The sequence below is a fragment of the Pseudophryne corroboree genome, chromosome 4 (assembly GCF_028390025.1).
Source record: "Pseudophryne corroboree isolate aPseCor3 chromosome 4, aPseCor3.hap2, whole genome shotgun sequence".
NCBI lineage: Eukaryota > Metazoa > Chordata > Amphibia > Anura > Myobatrachidae > Pseudophryne > Pseudophryne corroboree.
In genome coordinates this window covers 332,666,650-332,686,283 of record NC_086447.1, presented here as the reverse complement: position 1 = coordinate 332,686,283, position 19,634 = coordinate 332,666,650, and the positions used below count along the sequence as shown (strand labels likewise).

Here is a 19,634-nt window from a genome sequence, read left to right as displayed (position 1 = left end):
TCTCCGTTGCTAGGAGACGAAACGCGTTGACGCCCACTCTCGATACACTTCTCACTTGGTGATACCCGCCGAAAGGACCCAGTCCGCAGCTCAGCATAACCGTGACAGCTTCGGTCACAGCTTTTTGCCGCACGCTGGATTCATCATTGCCGCACGGCTGTACAAACACTGGTCGGGTGAGTTCTGTGTGACCCCCGCTGTGGGGCCTAACACCTGTTCCCAGTAGTTTGTTCACGGCGGCTAAATCCATCTAAATTGAACATTGCTGCTATATTTATAATTAACAAAACCTTACCGGGAAAGACGGCAACTACCAGCTGTAATTATAACAGGAAATAAAGCACACATTATTACTCCTCGTGTATTTCATCTAATGAGGACCCTGTTTCTACACTAACGCAGGAACCAGCACGGGAGCATTAATTACAGATTGCACCTTTCCTTTAAAGAACTATATTAATATCTGAGACTGTGAGACTGTCAATTATCCCTGCGGGAATTACAAACCCAAAATAATACACTGGGACGCCAGTGTTGTGATTTTTTTATTATCACCATTTGAATATAATCATTTAACTGTTTTATTTTTATTCTTATGTTTATTTTTATTTTCAGTTTAGTTTATCTAACAAATTGTAAAACTGTCATTATTTTAATTCATTCTATATGTGGCATATTCTGCTTTAATTGATACCATAAAAGTGTTTTTTTATTATCATTTTGAAGTTGTACTGAGTCTATCTTCTTTGTCCGACTGCACATATAATTTTTGATATATTGTTTCAAGCGCAAAGCATACTCCCCTCCTTTTTTTCTCTCTAGATTTTAACGTTGCAACCTGGCAAGTTGTTTATGCTTAGCTGCTGAAACATCTCAAATATATAACTATTTACACTATTACAGCGCCGGGTTATCACAAACGGTCTCCGTTTTGTGATCTCTTTCTTTTCTTGTTAGCTTGGTTTGCCTTGTATGTGTGAGCTGGTATGAATCTTGCCACTATCTGTGTAAAATCCTTCTCTCGAAGATGTCCGTCTCTTTGGGCACAGTTTCTAGACTGAGTCTGGTAGGAGGGGCATAGAGGGCGGAGCCAGCCCACACTCTCAAACTCTTAAAGTGCCAATGGCTCCTGGTGGACCCGTCCATACCCCATGGTACTAATGTGGACCCCAGCAGGACTACGAGAAAAGGATTTACCAGTAGATAATTAAAATCCTATTTTCTGAGGCGGTTATTCAAACTATGTTAAAGGCCTGTAAACCGGAGTCTGCTCGCATTTATCATAGGGTCTGGAATTCTTACTTTTGCCTGGTGTGCGACTAACGATTATAACGCATACAAGTTCAGTACTTCCAAACTTTTTGGCTTTCCTGGACTTAGGACTTCGTCTGGCCTCCCTCAAGGTTCTTATTTCTGCCTTGTCAATATGGTTTCAGAGACAAATTGCGACTCTGTCTGATGTTCATACATTCACTCAGAGTGTTTTACGGATTCAACCTCCCTATGTCCCACCTGTGGCTCCTTGGGATTTGTCGGTTGTTCTGGATGCCTTGATGCCTTACGAGTCTCCGTTTGAACCTCTTGAGTCTGTGGACCTTAAGTGGCTTACTCAGAAAAAAAAAAAAAATTCAGAAAGGGTAACCGACAGGACAAGGTCTGAAACACATCTAGCAGAGGCAATAGCTAGCAAGAACAAGACCTTACGAATAGTAAGGTCTTGTTCTTGCTAGCTAATGCCTCTGCTACATGTGTTTCAGACCTTGTCCTGTCGGTCACCCTTTCTGAGTTTTCACCGTGACTGGCCGGTTCTTAGAACTCGCCCTGGTTATTTGCCTAAGGTGGTGTCGTCTTTCCACCTTAACCAGGAGATTGTGGTCCCAGCATTTGCCTCTCCAGGTTTGTCCTCCAAAGAGCGGCCTTTGGACGTGGTACGGGCTCTCCGTATTTATGTGAAGAGTACAGCTTCTCTTAGGACAGGGCTGGCCAAACCAGTCCTCGAGATCTACCAACAGTTCACATTTTCCAGACCACCTAGCTGGTGCATAGGTGTAGTCATTACTAATTAAGATGTGCTGCATTCATTCCTAACTGACCATTCTACAGATCTCCAGGAGGCCTGGAAAACATGAACTTTTGGTAGATCTCGAGGACCGGTTTGGCCAGCCCTGTCTTAGGAGATCTGATTCCCTCTTTGTCCTTTTTGGTTTTCACAAACGTGGCTGGCCTGCTAATAAGCAGACCTTGGCCAGATGGCTTAGAATGGTGATTGCACATGCTTATGTACAGGCTGACCTTACAGCTCCTGCTACCATCAAAGCCCATTCTACTCGGTCTGTTGGACCTTCTTGGGCGGCCCGCCGTAGTGCCACCCTTGATTAGTTGTGCAAGGCGGCTACGTGGTCCTCAGTGTACACGTTCATAAGGTTCTATGCCTTCGATACTTCAGCCTCCCAGGATGCCTCGTTTGGACGCCGGGTTCTTGTGCCCGCAACAGTGCGTCCCCTCCCAAAAGGAACTGCTTTAGGACATCCCCGATATTATATCTGTGGAACCCCAGTGTACGTCGCTGCAGAAAAGGAGATTTATGGTAAGAACTTACCTTTGTTAAATCTCTTTCTGCGAGGTACACTGGGCTCCACAGGGCGCCCACCCTGACTCACTTAGCTTCTTTGGGTTTGTATGGCATTAGCCGCTGGTACCTTCTCCTGTCGTGAGAATGTAGTGTATGTGGCTACTAACTGTTGTTGTCTCTCTTACCTGATACTGCATTGGACTGGTTAACAAAACTGAGCTCCAGTGCCTGGAGGTGGGGATATAGAGGAGACGGCACTAAGCATCCTGGGAACAGTCAAAACTTTTGCACTTTGGGGGGGCCTCGGATCAAGATCCAACTCTACACCCCAATGTTATCCCTGTGGAACCCCAGTGTACCTCGCAGAAAGATTTAACAAAGGTAAGTTATTACCATAAATCTCCTTATTTCAGTATAGTTCAACATAAAAACATATACAAAACAAGCATATAGAAGGACTGAGGAATCCAAATTAATTACTAAATAAAATATAGACCTGCTGTACCGTACATTTTTGCATTGCATGCCCAACAGGATATAATGAGCACAAAAATGACAGTATAAGCAAAGCTGAACACAGAATACAAAGTAATACATGGGTAGTCAATAACTACATATTTTTGCATATAAATAGAGTGTAAGCTTGGGAGCAGGGCCTTCCTACATCTATGACTGTATGTTATTACCAGGTTTTGTTTTAGCATTGTTTCCAATTGGAAAGCGCAGCAGAAAATGCTGCGCTATATAAGAAGCTGTTAAATATAAAGTCGCCATAACCACAAAATAAGCATTGACTGAACCTGTATTCTCATTGATATGTAAGTCATTCAGTTTCTCTTTCATCCTGGAGGACATTGGACCATGGGGTTGTAGATTGGGACTGCAGGAGCTGGTACTTAAATTAAGATACAGCTGTAGCTTTAAGATTCTCCCCTCTGCAACCTACACCATGCCAGTGTACTTTAATCTAGCTAGTTTGTTTTTTTGGTTTAGGTGCTGTCACAGTACATTTCGGGAAGCTGCAGCTGTTGTCAGCTCCTGCTCTTCCTGTGGGTTGGTCCTCGGTGGTGTCTTCCACTAGGTCGGATCTATTGCTGTAGTCTATTGCTATATTGTCTGTTTCTGACCAAACTCTTGAAGGTTAAGGGTTATTCTCCTTTGGCGGTCTGTACTATGTTGCGGGCCCAGAAACCAATTATTGATTTCATATACACTTGCCACAGGGTTTTGCAGATCTGCATATTATGACATTGAAGCGCAGGTTTTGCCTTCCTCATTTCTTGGCCTTACTTTAGGGCAGTTTGGAAGCCTGTTTACAGTGTTGTTTGATAGTGCAACTTTCAGCTGTGTCACTTTATTGCCATTGAATTTCCAAAAGGACCAGACGCCAACGTACCTTTTGCTGGGCTACCCAGCAGTATCTGCTGACATCGCAAAGTCAGAATTACTGGACTACACAGGAGTAACTGCTGACATCACACAGGCAGATTTGATGGACTATTCAGCAGTAATTGCTGCATCACAAAGGCCCTATTACTATATTACCCAGCAGTATCTGCTGACATCACAAAAGACCTATTACTGCGTTACCTAGTAGTAACTGCTTACATCACAATAGACCTGTTTCTGAGCTACCAACTGATGACATCATAAAAGACCTATTGCTGGGCTACCCAGTAGTAACTGCTGACATCTCAAATGCCCTATTATATGCTACTGCTGACATCACAAAAGACATATTGCTGGGCTACCAAGTAGTAACTGCTGATTTCACCCCATTTTGGTCGCCACTTGTCTCTTGTATGTCTAGCCGGGGACAAGGAGGGATCTGGCTGATTGCGGCTGAAGTGCCATGATGCTGCTGTGCTGCCTCAGCCTGTCTGTCATACAGTTTGACAGGCACAGCAGTGGATAGCTGGCCACTGGAAATTGACTGACACCAGAAAAGCATAAAGCCTGTGCAGTAGAGTGGAAACAGTGCCTCTCCTGCCCATCGTCCTCCAGCAAAGCTTACCGCATCATGCCGGCCCTGCTGCCAGTCTATTGCACTCCATGATCTTGGCTTTTAATGTTCTGTAATCATTCATTAGAATTGTACCACAACACCGTAAAATAACTGCATGGAAAAGGTAAATTAAAAGGTAATGGAACAGTGCATATGATAAGAGACCAGTTGTGCATACAGTACATGGGGCAGGAAACCATCAGGACAGGCAGACAGCGGTCCAGATGGTGTGCACAGATCAGTGCCGTAACTAGACATTTTAGCGATGTGTGCAAGAATCGGCATCGGCGCCACTACCCCCTCATGTGAAATAGGGGCATTGCGCGCCGTAGGTGCGCGTAAAATAGGGGCGTGGCTTCATGGGGAAGGGGTGTGGCCACAAAATAATACCAATTCATATTACTGTGCACAGTAGTCTCCATTATTCAAATTACGCCACACAGCGCCACTACACCAGGTAGAGCCCCTTTTTACACATTACGGCAGACAGTCCCCTTATTACAATTACGGCAGACAGCGTCCCCTTTCTTACACATTATGGCAGACAGTGTCCCGCTTTTTTACACATTACGGCAGACAGCGTCCCTTTTTTACACATTACGGCAGACAGCGTTCCCTTTTTTTACACATTACGGCAGACAGCGTCCCCTTTTTTTACACATTATGGCAGACAGCGTCCCCTTTTTTTTACACATTATGGCAGACAGCGTCCCCTTTTTTACACATTATGGCAGACAACGTCCCCTTTTTTACACATTACGGCAGACAGCGTCCCCCTTTTTTACACATTACGCCAGACAGCGTCCCTTTTTTTACACATTATGGCAGACAGCGTCCCCTTTTTTTTACACATTATGGCAGACAGCGTCCCCTTTCTTACACATTACGGCAGACAGCGTCCCCTTTTTTACACATTACGGCAGACAGTGTCCCCTTTTCCCTTTCCTCGGCGGCACATCGCCATATGTGTAGGGCCCTTAACTTTCAGAGTGAGCAAAGCACATATACTACTCCAGATTACCACCTGCAAACTTTCTAGCCAACGACCTTGTGACCCCTCACACACACACACACACACACACTCAGCCTGTGCCCTACACACACAGCTTGTCCCCCCTCCCCCCACACACAGCCTGTCCCCTACTCCCCACACACACACAGCTTGCCCCCCCAACACACAGACACACACAGCCTGTCCTCCCTCCCCCCACACACAGCCTGTCCCCTACACACACAGACACACAGCCTGTCTCCCCCCACCCCACACTATACCTGCCTCATACACACACAGTCTGTACCTCAAATCCACACACGCAGTCACTCACTCTCCCCACCCTCCCCTGTTCCCACTGTTACCTCCGACAGAAGAGCAGAGGCCAGGGACGCGAAGACAGTCAGTCACTAAAAACCACAGGCAAAGTCGGGGCGTGGCCTAATCGTGGACCCGTGGCCACGCCCTCTTTGAGGGGGAAAACCAATTACAGCAATCGAGGATAGGCGGCCTGGCGCAAACTCACCCGGCGTCTGCTGACGGGCGCTGCACATGCTGAAAGTTCCTCGGACACACCAAGCAGCGTGGACCTCCTGCAGGTGTGTGCCGGCGGTCCTGCGCCCTCAGTGCACATGTGCTGTGTGCCAGGCACTGCCGGCACACACCTAGTTACGGCTCTGGCGCAGATCTAGGAGTGACAAACTGGAGAAAAGGTAAGGCATGGGGGAGACCAAGCTTGCAAGTTAAAGACGAGGGCTGGTATGTAATGAAGCCGAGTTCGGCGGCCGTTCAGGATGCCGGATGAACTCGCTTTTTTTTTTCTTTTTAAAGGGGAAATCATTTACAAGGCATTGTTTAGAAAAGCGTCCCGAGTTCAGCCGTCACCCCACATCGCCGCCGAACTTGGACTTCATTGTATCCCGCCCAAGATGTTAAAGACAATAAGGCAAGGCTCAGTGGAAGAGAGAAGGTTGAGATCAACAAGGCATGAGAAAAATGAAATGGTGGGGATGAAGTAACATGATCAAAATTTGGAAAAGTGAAGATTTTGAGAAGATGCAGGCTTGATTTATAGGGGTAACTACAAATGGCCACATAGTGGGAACAACAAAGATGGAAAAAATGGCAGAGTACCAAGGAATAAAATTCAATTCCCTATAAAGGGTGTGCGGTGTGTAAAATACGGCAATGACACCTGAATTCGCACTCCTGGCTCCTTTCAGTGCCCAACTAGGAGATTTTTGCATGCAGCCCTATTCGGCTGCAAACAAAAATTTGGGAGTCGTTGATATCATAAGTGCAGCAAAGCGCCGCACTTACACCTGCCAACACATCGCAGGGAATTGCATTGACCCCTGAATTAGAATTGCAGACATTTCTGGAGACATAGTAGATTGTTTTGAGTGTCATTGGTGGTGATCTTTTTTTTTGGAATTGAATCGGGAGTGTAGTGATCACCAACACCCTCATCTTTGCCATAGTGCAGAAGTATTATAGACCTGTGTTCTTAGTGGATAACAGTCAGATGATAACTGCTCCTCCTTTTTTTTTTTTTTACCGAGCTTTTAACCCGTGGTTAACCTGAGTCGTGGTTCGGTGTAAAAGGACTAACCCAGGTCCAGTGACCTGGGATTCCAACCTGGGTATCTTGCAGGGTTCATCCCAGGAAAACCCTGGTTAGATGGCAGTGTGAAGAGGTAACCCGGGCCGTCCAACCCGGGTCCCATTCACCACATCGGGATATTTGAATTCCCAGTGCAAGGAGATGATGTCATCTCCAAGCACAGGCACTGCACCCATGTGCAGTGTGGATGGGACCAATCCAGTAATAGTGAGAAATGGGTCTGACCCGGTTTGGAACTGTATTCCAAATCCTGGGTCAGAAAGGGACTGGTGTAAAAGGGTATAATTTTAGTGAGCTTCTGCTCCAGCCATAGGGTTTTATTATTATTTTTTATTCAGTAGGCGCATATGTTGCTAGTACCTTATTGTAATGTGCCTAGTCCAGAGGTTCACAAACGCGGTCCTCAAGGCACCCCAACGGTACAAGTTTTAGGTATATCCATGGCACTGCACAGATGGTTAAATCAACTGACTGATGTTCTAAATAAGTCAATTGTGGCCAAGCATAGATAAACTTAAAACCTGGACCATTGAGGACCGCGTTTGAGAACCTCTGACCTAGCATGATCTTTGTTTGTAAGGAGTGTGATGGAAGCACTGGAGTTTATATACTACTGTATGCTGGATATAGCTGGTGATTCAGACCTGATTGGTGGGCTGTTAAAATTGTTGTGCTGCGTTCAGATAGTCGCCGCCCAAGGGGAGTGTATATTCATTGTGCATGTGTGTGATTGCATGTGTACGCCGAGCTGCTAAAAATCCCTCAGCGGACAGCTGCAAATCCACTGTGTGCAGTCTGTGCGCAGGCCGGGACTTACTCCTATAGTGCGATGAGAACAGGCTGATCGGGTCCAGAGCTGACGTAGCATACCCTCCCTGAAAACGCTTGGGAACCCCTGTGTTTCCTGGGATCCAGTCTCTAGGTCGACCACTATTGGTCGACGGGGTCTCAAGGTCGACAGGTCAAAACCTTGCCCGAAGCGAGCCATGCGATAGGACACGGTGCACTAATTGGGGTTTCCCGGTCACTCTACAAAGAAAACAACACAAAAAAAACATAAAAAAACTCATGTCAACCTTTTGACCTGTCGACCTAGAACATTCAACCTAGAGACCCTGTTGACCAATAGTGGTCGACCTAGTTACTATCTACTTTCCATACCACACCCGTTTTCCCTGACACTACCAGAAAACGGTCAGTTACCATCCACAAACGGCCTCTTCCTGTCAATCAGCATACGAATGGCTGTGGGATTGCATTTTTCGCACCAGCCTGTCACTTACCGGTGATGCCTGTTGTTTTCTGACACGCTTGCGCATTGCGGTGCATGCACAGTGTATTGTTGATTGCCCGCTGTGCAAAAACGCACTGCATGGTTCAGATCTGAATCGCCACCAATAATTCGCGCGAACACTAGCATTGCAGATTTGTCAGCTTTATAATAGTATACGGTGGGGTTATTTTACATGTTAAACAGTTTGGGTATGGCTGTATTCTTATTACCTGAGCATTGCTGTTTTGCACAATGTTATATTTTTTCATTATATAAAATGTTGTACTTTATCTTTTCTATATTATTTGAAAGTGCAAGGAGCTGTGACGGTATCCATACTATATGTCTACACTAAAAAGGTCTACAGTCAATAGGTCTACCACTAATGGTAGACATGTGTTAGGTCGACAGGGTCAAAAGGTTGACATGTAAAAGGTAGACAGTTCAAAGGGTTGTTGTGGTCAAAAGGTCGAAATGACAATGGTCGACACACATGGCAGATACAAGTTTTTTCATTTTATTTCAACTTTTTCATACTTGATCATCCACCAGGACTACGATTTGGGAATAGTAACCTATGCCGAGCATGGCACCTTACCCGAAGCATGACAAGCAGAGTGGGGCACCTTGCCCGAAGCATGGCAAGCGGAGCCAGGCACCTTGCCCGAAGCATGGCAAGCGGAGCCAGGCACCTTGCCCGAAGCATGGCAAGCGGAGCCAGGCACCTTGCCCGAAGCATGGCAAGCGGAGCCAGGCACCTTGCCCGAAGCATGGCAAGCGGAGCCAGGCACCTTGCCCGAAGCATGGCAAGTGGAGCCAGGCACCTTGCCCGAAGCATGGCAAGTGGAGCCAGGCACCTTGCCCGAAGCATGGCAAGCGGAGCCAGGCACCTTGCCCGAAGCATGGCCAGAGCAGAGAGGCACTTTGCCCGAAGCATGGCCAGAGCAGCGAGGCACTTTGCCCGAAGCATGACGAGAGAAGCCAGGCACTTTGCCTGAAGCATGACGAGAGGAGCGAGACACCTTGCCTGAAGCATGGCGAGTGGAGCCAGACAACTTGCCCGAAGCATGGCGAGAGGAGCGAGGCACCTTGCCCGAAGCATGGCGAACGGAGCGAGGCACCTTGCCTGAAGCGAGGGGACGGTGTACACTGATGGGACATGTTTGTTGAAGAAAAGTGGCAAAACACACATAAAAAGTTTAAAAAAAAAATCTGTTTACCTTTTTTGTGCCGAACCATTTACATGTCGACCTTTCCTGCTGTCTACCTATTTTATGTTGACCCTGTCTACCATTAGTGGTATCCCTATTGACTATAGACCTTTGTAGTGTAGATTTAATAATCCACACCCGAGTGACACCATAGTGATCGCACATAGAACAGCTTTGTCTGTTATGTTGTGAATCTGTAATCTAACCCTTTACTCTTGTACTCTTGGATTCGGTTTGTCTATAGTCTACTTTAATGCCTCACTTGACTGACTCTCTCTCTCTCTCTGTGTGCGTGCGTGTGTATGTATGGATATATATATATATATATATATCCTGATGAAAATGCCTAACTAATAAATGGCATTGAAACGTTGTGACTTACGGAGCTTTACGACTGGTTTATTGGAGTGCCGCACCTACCTTCTGCGTATATATATATATACATCATAGATATATATATATATATATATATATATATACATCATAGGTCTGAATGAATGAAATATTCTTATTAAATACTTTGTTCTTTACATAGTTGAATGTGCTGACAACAAAATCACACAAAAATTATCAATGGAAATCAAATTTATTAACCCATGGAGATCTGGATTTGGAGTCACACTCAAAGTGGAAAAACACACTACAGGCTGATCCAACTTTGATGTAATGTCCTTAACACAAGTCAAAATGAGGCTCAGTAGTGTGTGTGGCCTCCACGTGCCTGTATGACCTCCCTACAACGCCTGGGCATGCTCCTGATGAGGTGGCGGATGGTCTCCTGAGGGATCTCCTCCCAGACCTGGACTAAAGCATCCGCCAACTCCTGGACAGTGTGTGGTGCAATGTTGCGTTGGTGGATGGAGCGAGACATGATGTCCCAGATGTGCTCAATTGGATTCAGGTCTGGGGAACGGGCGGGCCAGTCCATAGCATCAATGCCTTCGTCTTGCAGGAACTGCTGACACACTCCAGCCACATGAGGTCTAGCATTGTCTTGCATTAGGAGGAACCCAGGGCCAACCGCACCAGCATATGGTCTCACAAGGGGTCTGAGGATCTCATCTCGGTACCTAATGGCAGTCAGGCTATCTCTGGCGAGCACATGGAGGGATGTGCGTTCCCCCAAAGAAATGCCACCCCACAACATTACTGACCCACTGCCAAACCGGTCATGCTGGAGTATGTTGCAGGCAGCAGAACGTTCTCCTTGGCATCTCCAGACTCTGTCGCATGTGCTCAGTGAGAACCTGCTTTCATCTGTGAAGAGCACAGGGCGCCAGTGGCGAATTTGCCAATCTTGGTGTTCTCTGGCTAATGGCAAACGTCCTGCACGGTGTTGGGCTGTAAGCACAACCCCCACCTGTGGACGTTGGGCCCTCATACCACCCTCATGGAGTCTGTTTCTGATCGTTTGAGTAGACAATGCACATTTGTGGCTTGCTGGAGGTCATTTTGCAGGGCTCTGGTAGTGCTCCTCCTGTTCCTCCTTGCACAAAGCCGGAGGTAGCGGTCCTGCTGCTGGGTTGTTGCCCTCCTACGGCCTCCTCCACGTCTCCTGATGTACTGGCCTGTCTCCTGGTAGCGCCTCCATGCTCTGGACACTACGCTGACCGACACAGCAAACCTTCTTGTCACAGCTCGCATTGATGTGCCATCCTGGATGAGCTGCACTGCCTGAGCCACTTGTGTGGGTTGTAGATTCCGTCTCATGCTACCACTAGAGTGAAAGCACCGCCAGCTTTCAAAAGTGACCAAAACATCAGCCAGAAAACATACGAGCTGAGAAGTGGTCTGTGGTCACCACCTGCAGAACAACTCCTTTATTGGGGGTGTCTGTCTAATTGCCTATAATTCTCACCTGTTGTCTATTCCATTTGCACAACAGCATGTGAAATTGATTGTCAATCAGTGTTGCTTCCTAAGTGGACAGTTTGATTTCACAGAAGTGTGATTGACTTGGAGTTACATTGTGTTGTTTAAGTGTTCGCTTTATTTTTTTGAGCAGTGTGTGTGTATATATATAATCATCAAATTCGCCGATGACACCACCGTCATCGGACTCATCAAGGACGGTAACGAATCGGCCTATAGACGGGAAGTAGACCGGTTGGCCCAGTGGTGCATCCACAACAACCTTGAGCTCAACCCCCTCAAAACTGTCGAGATGATAGTGGACTACAGGAAGAAGTCATCTAGTGCACCTCCGTTAACGATTTCTGACAGTGTGGTATCGCTAGTGGACTCCTTCAAGTTTCTAGGGACCACAATCTCCCAGGACCTTAAATGGGGGTCCAACGCTGACGCCACTGTTGGGAAAGCGCCGCAGAGGTTGTTCTTCCTCAGGCAACTAAGGAAGTTCAACATCCCACAGAAGCTTCTGCTCCTCTTCTACTCCGCGATTGTGGAGTCGGTACTGTGCTCCTTGATACTCGTATGGTACAGCTCCGCCAGCGCGAGGGACAGATGCAGGCTCCAAAAGGTGGTCAGAACAGCAGAGAGGATCGTCGGGGCCGACCTTCCCTCAGTCCAGGACCTGTACCTGTCCAGAGCTAAAAAGCAGGCAATAAAGATAGTAAAAGACCAGCTACACCCGGCCACAGCATGTTTAACTTGCTTCCATCAGGCAGGCGTTACAGGGCCGTCCCCGCCAGGTCCACCAGAAGCAGAGGCGTAACTAGGGTTTTTGGAGCCCAGGGCAAGATGTAAAATGGCGCCCTCCCCCCCCCCCCCCCACAAAAAAAGCACACAAAAAGAAGCATGTGCGCGCGCCGGAAAAATGGGCGTGGCCACACACCAGAAGGGGTGTAGCCATGCTACAGAAGGGGTGTGGCCACTGTAAATGGCCCACAGTGCCAGTTACATTGCCCCACAGTGCCAGATACAATGCCCCACAGTGCCAGTTACAATGCCCCACAGTGCCAGTTACAATGCCCCACAGTGCCGGATACATGCCCCACAGTGCCGGATACATGCCCCACAGTGCCAGTTACATTGCCCCACTGTGTCAGATACATGCCCCACAGTGCCAGTTACATTGCCCCACTGTGTCAGATACATGCCCCACAGTGCCAGTTACATTGCCCCACTGTGCCAGATACATGCCCCACTGTGCCAGATACATGCCCCTCAGTGCAAGTTACATTGCCCCACAGTGCCAGATACATGCCCCACAGTGCCAGATACATGCCCCACAGTGCCAGATACATTGCCCCACTGTGCCAGATACATGCCCCACTGTGCCAGATACATGCCCCACAGTGCCAGATACATGCCCCACAGTGCCAGATACATGCCCCACAGTGCCAGTTACATTGCCCCACAGTGCCAGATACATGCCCCACAGTGCCAGTTACATTGCCCCACTGTGTCAGATACATGCCCCACAGTGCCAGTTACATTGCCCCACTGTGCCAGATACATGCCCCACTGTGCCAGATACATGCCCCACTGTGCCAGATACATGCCCCACTGTGCCAGATACATGCCCCACAGTGCCAGATACATTGCCCCACTGTGCCAGATACATGCCCCACTGTGCCAGTTACATTGCCCCACAGTGCCAGATACATGCCCCACAGTGCCAGATACATGCCCCACAGTGCCAGATACATGCCCCACAGTGCCAGATACATTGCCCCACTGTGCCAGATACATTGCCTCACTGTGCCAGTTACATTGCCCCACAGTGCCAGTTACATTGCCCCACAGTGCCAGATACATGCCCCACAGTGCCAGATACATTGCCCCACAGTGCCAGATACATTGCCCCACTGTGCCAGATACATGCCCCACAGTGCCAGATACATGCCCCACAGTGCCAGTTACATTGCCCCACAGTGCCAGTTACATTGCCCCACAGTGCCAGTTACATGCCCCACAGTGCCAGATACATGCCCCACTGTGCCAGATATATTGCCCCACTGTGCCAGATACATGCCCCACTGTGCCAGATACATGCCCCACAGTGCCAGTTACATTGCCCCACAGTGCCAGTTACATTGCCCCACTGTGCCAGATACATGCCCCACTGTGCCAGATATATTGCCCCACTGTGCCAGATACATGCCCCACTGTGCCAGATACATGCCCCACAGTGCCAGATACATGCCCCACAGTGCCAGTTACATGCCCCACAGTGCCAGATACATTGCCCCACAGTGCCAGATACATGCCCCACAGTGCCAGATACATGCCCCACAGTGCCAGATACATTGCCCCACTGTGCCAGATACATTGCCTCACTGTGCCAGTTACATTGCCCCACAGTGCCAGTTACGTTGCCCCACAGTGCCAGTTACGTTGCCCCACAGTGCCAGATACATGCCCCACAGTGCCAGATACATGCCCCACAGTGCCAGATACATTGCCCCACAGTGCCAGATACATGCCCCACAGTGCCAGATACATGCCCCACAGTGCCAGTTACATTGCCCCACAGTGCCAGTTACATGCCCCACAGTGCCAGTTACATGCCCCACAGTGCCAGTTACATGCCCCACAGTGCCAGTTACATTGCCCCACAGTGCCAGATACAATGCCCCACAGTGCCGGATACATGCCCCACAGTGCCAGTTACATTGCCCTACTGTGTCAGATACATGCCCCACAGTTCCAGTTACATTGCCCCACTGTGCCAGATACATGCCTTACAGTGCCAGATACATGCCCCACAGTGCCAGGCCCTGCTCAGTGCCAGATACATGCCCCACTGTGCCAGATACATGCCCCACAGTGCCAGGCCCCACTCAGTGCCAGATACATGCCCCACTGTGCCCATGCCCCCCCCCCCCGTTCACTTACCTGCCGCTTATGTGAGGGGAGGAGAGCGCAGCGCCTCTCTCCTCACCGCTCCGTCCAGGTCTCCCGTCCCATCTCCGGCGGCTGTGTCTGGCGCCGGTTCGCTAGCCAATCAGAGCTCGCGGACCGGCAGCCAATCAGGAGCCGGTCCGCAAGCTCTGATTGGCTAACGCCGGAGACCGGACACAGCAGCGCTGCTGGCAGCGGCGGTGAGGGGAGTGAGAGACGCTGCGCTCTCCTCCCCTCACATTTAGGGTTGACGGGGCCTGTGGGGCATAATGCCCTGGCCGCCGGCGGCGCCCCCCTCTCCTAAGCCTGCCATGGCGCCCAGGGCACGTGCCCCGCTCGCCCTACCCTAGATACGCCTCTGACCAGAAGCCTCAAAAGTTTCTTTCCCAAAGCGGTCCGCCTGCTGAACTCCTGAACATTGACTGACTAGACGTACATGTAACTAACTTGTGTCCCTGCGGTATACCTATCTGTGTGACTTTACTTGCCCCTCCCCCACCTGCTTATCTGTTACCTACTTGGCTGTTGTATAGCAAACCGAAGACAAATTCCTAGTATACGCAAGTATACTTGGCCAATAAAGCTGATTCCGATATATATATATATATATATATATATATATATATATATACATACATACATACATACATACATTTATTACTACAATGGTCTTTCTGTGAATTCTGCTGTCCCTAAATTACAGCAGCAATGAAAGTAGTGTAATTAAAATCATTGATGGATATATTGTTACAATAAGTCAAATAATAATTTTGGTATATCATGTGAATACAGATCTGAGATACCTGCACTTCCTAGTAGTATTTTGCGCACTCTTATCATTTTCTGGTGATTTTCTGTATTGAGTGCTGATTGCCTTCTATATATTACATCTGTACATTATGTTGGTCTTTCTAAATGCGAAGCGCCTTTCCCCTTCTATATTTATGTTTACAGCAACTGTATCAGTTGTTGCTTTTCTCTTTGCAGGTAGTATTTAAGTATTCAAAGTTTTGGTAAGGGAAGGAATATACAATACAAAGTGTTGTCATTTATTGCTGGTAGTGTTGAATACTTCTGTTCTGTTCCTGTTAAGATGAATGTAATAGAATAGTTTTCTATTTCCAGACCCTTCAAAGATGTGACATCTTCACCGTTATCAGCAGGATGCACTTTGTTACATACTGTATCTGTATAAATTCCAACTTTTGCTTGTTTTATGATTATTAGACCTTCAGACTTGGAGTAGTACATTGCTGGCACAGGTATTTTTCCAATAACATCTGTTTCTTTTATGATTTAAATGTAGCCATTGTTTCTATTAATACAGGTTGAGTATCCCTTATCCAAAATGCTTGGGACCAGAGGTATTTTGGATATTCGGATTTTTCCGTATTTTGGAATAATTGCATACCATAATGAGATATCATGGTGATGGGACCTAAATATAAGCACAGAATGCATTTGTTACATATACACCTTATATACACAGCCTGAAGGTTATTTTAGACAATATGTTTTATAACTTTGTGCATTAAACAAAGTGTGTATACATTCACACAATTAATTTGTTTCATATACACCTTATACACACAGCCTGAAGGTCATTTAATACAATATTTTTAATAACTTTGTGTATTAAACAAAGTTTGTGTACATTGAGCCATCAAAAAATAAAGGTTTCACTATCTCACTCTCGCTCAAAAAAGTCAGTATTTCAGAATATTCTGTATTTCGGAATATTTGGATATGGGATACTCAACCTGTACTGTATTTTTTTTTATTGTTTAAATAATGTTTGATTATTTTCTTTGTTCACAACTGAAATAACTGATAATAAATAACTCACAAGATCTCTGTTCATTCTGTTATTTTAGGATATCTGGCAACTATGATTGTATTCTTACTGCTGATCACTGAAAGCTTTGTGAATGTTGGTGCATTTTGCCCTGTTACATGTGATTGCTCAACGAAAGATGTAATTTCTTGCAACGATCAGTCAATTACAAGCATTGCCAAATTAGCTATACCTAATAATTTTACTTATATTATTATAAGCAACACTCAAGCTACGGAGCTGACAGACTGGAGCTTTCCAGAAATGCCACTTGCTTTACGCCTGTCCTTGGAAGGCAACAAATTCTCCACAATAACTGCTGCGGCTTTTCAAAAATTCCCTTTTCTAAAATCTCTCAAGTTAACCCACAACAATTTAAGCACTCTCTCTTCTGGAGTGTTTCATCCTTTAATTCATCTTGAACAGTTGTTTCTCGACAGAAATGTTTTAATGCGGCTTGAGCCACAGATGTTTGACACCCTGAGTGATCTGAAAGAACTTGCCTTGAACAGAAATAATCTTACAGAATTACCTGCTGGATTGCTAGATCAACTAGTAAAGCTACAAGTCTTAAATTTATCTAGAAACAAACTGAATGTTTTGCCTAAAAATATTTTTGGTTCATTGTTCAAGTTAACACAGCTTGTGATCTATGATAATAACCTGGTGGAGATAACATCCTGGATGTTTAGTAATCTCACAGAACTCGTTGAACTTAATATGCGTTCAAATTTAATCCAAATAATTGACAAAGATGCATTTTACCACCTCCCAAAGCTAAAAAAATTGTCTCTGCAGAAGAATCATCTAAAAACATTGCCTGATGGATTATTTCTCCACTTGCCCATGTTAGTTGCATTGTCATTTTATGAAAACCCATTGATGGAACTTCCCACTGTACTGTTTGGTAAAATGGACTACCTAAAATCATTCTGGCTATATCATACAGATCTTACAACAATACCTAATTTCTTCTTTAGCAATCTAACTAACCTGGAGTTACTTGTCCTTACAAGGAATAAAAATCTTCACACTCTCCCACCAGATTCATTTAGTGGTCTGAGTAAGCTTGTGGAGCTTGCATTGCATACTAATAACTTTAGCTCTCTTGGTGAAGGTCTATTCAAGGAACTACAACAGCTCCAAATTCTTTCTCTATATAATAACAATTTTGAGGTTCTCCCAGAGAACTTTTTTCATCCTCAAAAAAATCTTCAGACTGTATATCTTAATAGCACTAAAATAAAGACCCTGCCAGGGAACTTATTTACAGGGTTGACAAATCTTCAAATGGTCCGCCTTGATGGCAACCCTTGGACCTGTGATTGCAAACTTAAGGATTTCAAGGTGTGGCTTGAAATGAATAAGGGAAAGATAAAAAACATAATGTCACTTGTGTGTACGAGTCCTAGAACACTGCAAGGAATCCCTGTATTGGAGGTGGAGGCACTGATTTGTCCCTATACAATAACTACAGCTGAGGACAAGAGTTCTTTCATGGTAACAACAGGTTCCAACTCTTGGTATGGTTTCACCAATGTTTCACAGGGCACACTTCCCAGTGATGTGACTGTGACTTCTTCTATTGGAAACCAGTTTCTTAATGAAACTCATTCCTCTCTCAGTGATCCTACCACTGACTGGTATTACGATGATACTACAAGTCCTTCTTTACTCAGTCACTTAGGAACAACCACTGAAACAATATTATCTGAGTATGATTTACATCATATAAAAAATATATTCAGGCTTTCTCTTCCATGTGGAAAAATATTTTATTATGCCCTTTTACTCAACACAGTATTGCAAGTGTTAACGTTATTACTAACATGCTTCAGCTTGATGAAAATTAAGATCCTCTATAATTACTTTGATAGTTGTACTGAACCTGTAGTTCTACTGCGCATTTTAATACCATTAAGTTCTAATCCCAGGTCCAGTACAATAGAAATGTGATTTTCTTGAGACCTAGCTCTTGTGTAAAGGTTGGTACACAGCTCTTGTGTAAAGGTGGGTACACACTAGGCGAAGCTTAAATGCCGGCGATGAACGACGACATCATTGAACGATATAGCACGTGCACACTGAACGTTATCGCTCAACGATAACAATCAGTGACGTCATCGCCAGCATTCCCAGACATGCAGCTCAGCCCGACATTGACGGGTTTAGGTGACATGCACCAATATTGGTGATCGCTGAACGACGTGTGGGAGCGCTCATCGTTCACCAATAATAATTCACCAATAATAATAATACACACTGGACAATATAAGCCTAAAAATAAACAATAACTTTTATGTCATTATCATTTATTTTTTTAGGCTGAAATCGCCTAGTGTGTTCCCGCCTTAAGTATGCTTTATGTGAAAGTCTTATCTAGAGGAGGGGCTTTAGCTTTAGTTATGGTGCCAAATACTTCTGAATCTTGCCTATCCTATATAGTATAACATTCTGCCATTATGAATTGTATATAATAAGATTTGTCCCCATTGACTTATTCCATGTTTGCATGTTGATTTATTGATCCTCAACCATTTTTTATAATGTTTTCTGTTTTATAATCCACTTCTTTGCAGATCATTATTTGATATTCTGTAAACAAAGCACATGAGATTAAATGTTTATTTAATATTATTATGTATCTATTAAGATGGGCTCTCCATGATAAAAAAAAATTCTGCCAATTATACATAAATTACAGATTATTATTATCCTTTATTTATATGGCACCACAAGGGTTCCGCAGCGCCCAATTACAGATGCACATAATCAAAACAGGAAAACAGTGACTTACAGTTGAAGACAATATAGGACAAGTACAGGGTAACGAAGCATAACTACAACAGTAAACAACATAGAGATAAGTTTCAAGGTGGTAAAAAAAACTGCAGGATTATTAACGTAAGAAAAGGATAAGCACATGAGGGAATAGGGCCCTACTCGTGAGAGCTTACATTCTAAAGGGGAGGGGCAGAAAGACAGGGGTGACACAGATTTGGGTATCAAATTCTACTGACGCTTTGTAGTAAATTTACTAAGCAGCGCTTTTCAAAGCTGCTGCACTTTTGGCAAATTCAGCTGCTGGATTTAAAGCGGCAATAATAATAAATACAAAACATGCCTAGTTTTATATTTAATGTTATTGCCTCTTAAAATTTAGTAGCTGAAACCGCTATCAACGTGGCAGCGGCTTTGATAAGTGAAAAACAACACTTCGGAAATGTACCCCTTTATGTTCTTAGAAAATGTTACTGCAATTGAAATCAAATGCAATCAAGGAGACAAATAGAATCTGCAATTGAAACTGGGAAAATA

General features: G+C 45.5%; 1 protein-coding gene across 1 annotated transcript; it reads left to right on the top strand.

Moving 5' to 3' along the window:
- Positions 1-15,611: 15,611 nt before the first annotated feature.
- LOC134911392 (platelet glycoprotein V-like) lies at positions 15,612-18,920 on the top strand. The gene is made up of 2 exons (XM_063919625.1): positions 15,612-15,744; positions 16,357-18,920. The coding sequence occupies exon 2, from the start codon at positions 16,371-16,373 to the stop codon at positions 18,270-18,272; it is 1,902 nt and encodes a 633-aa protein (XP_063775695.1). The 5' UTR covers positions 15,612-15,744; positions 16,357-16,370; the 3' UTR covers positions 18,273-18,920.
- Positions 18,921-19,634: the final 714 nt, after the last annotated feature.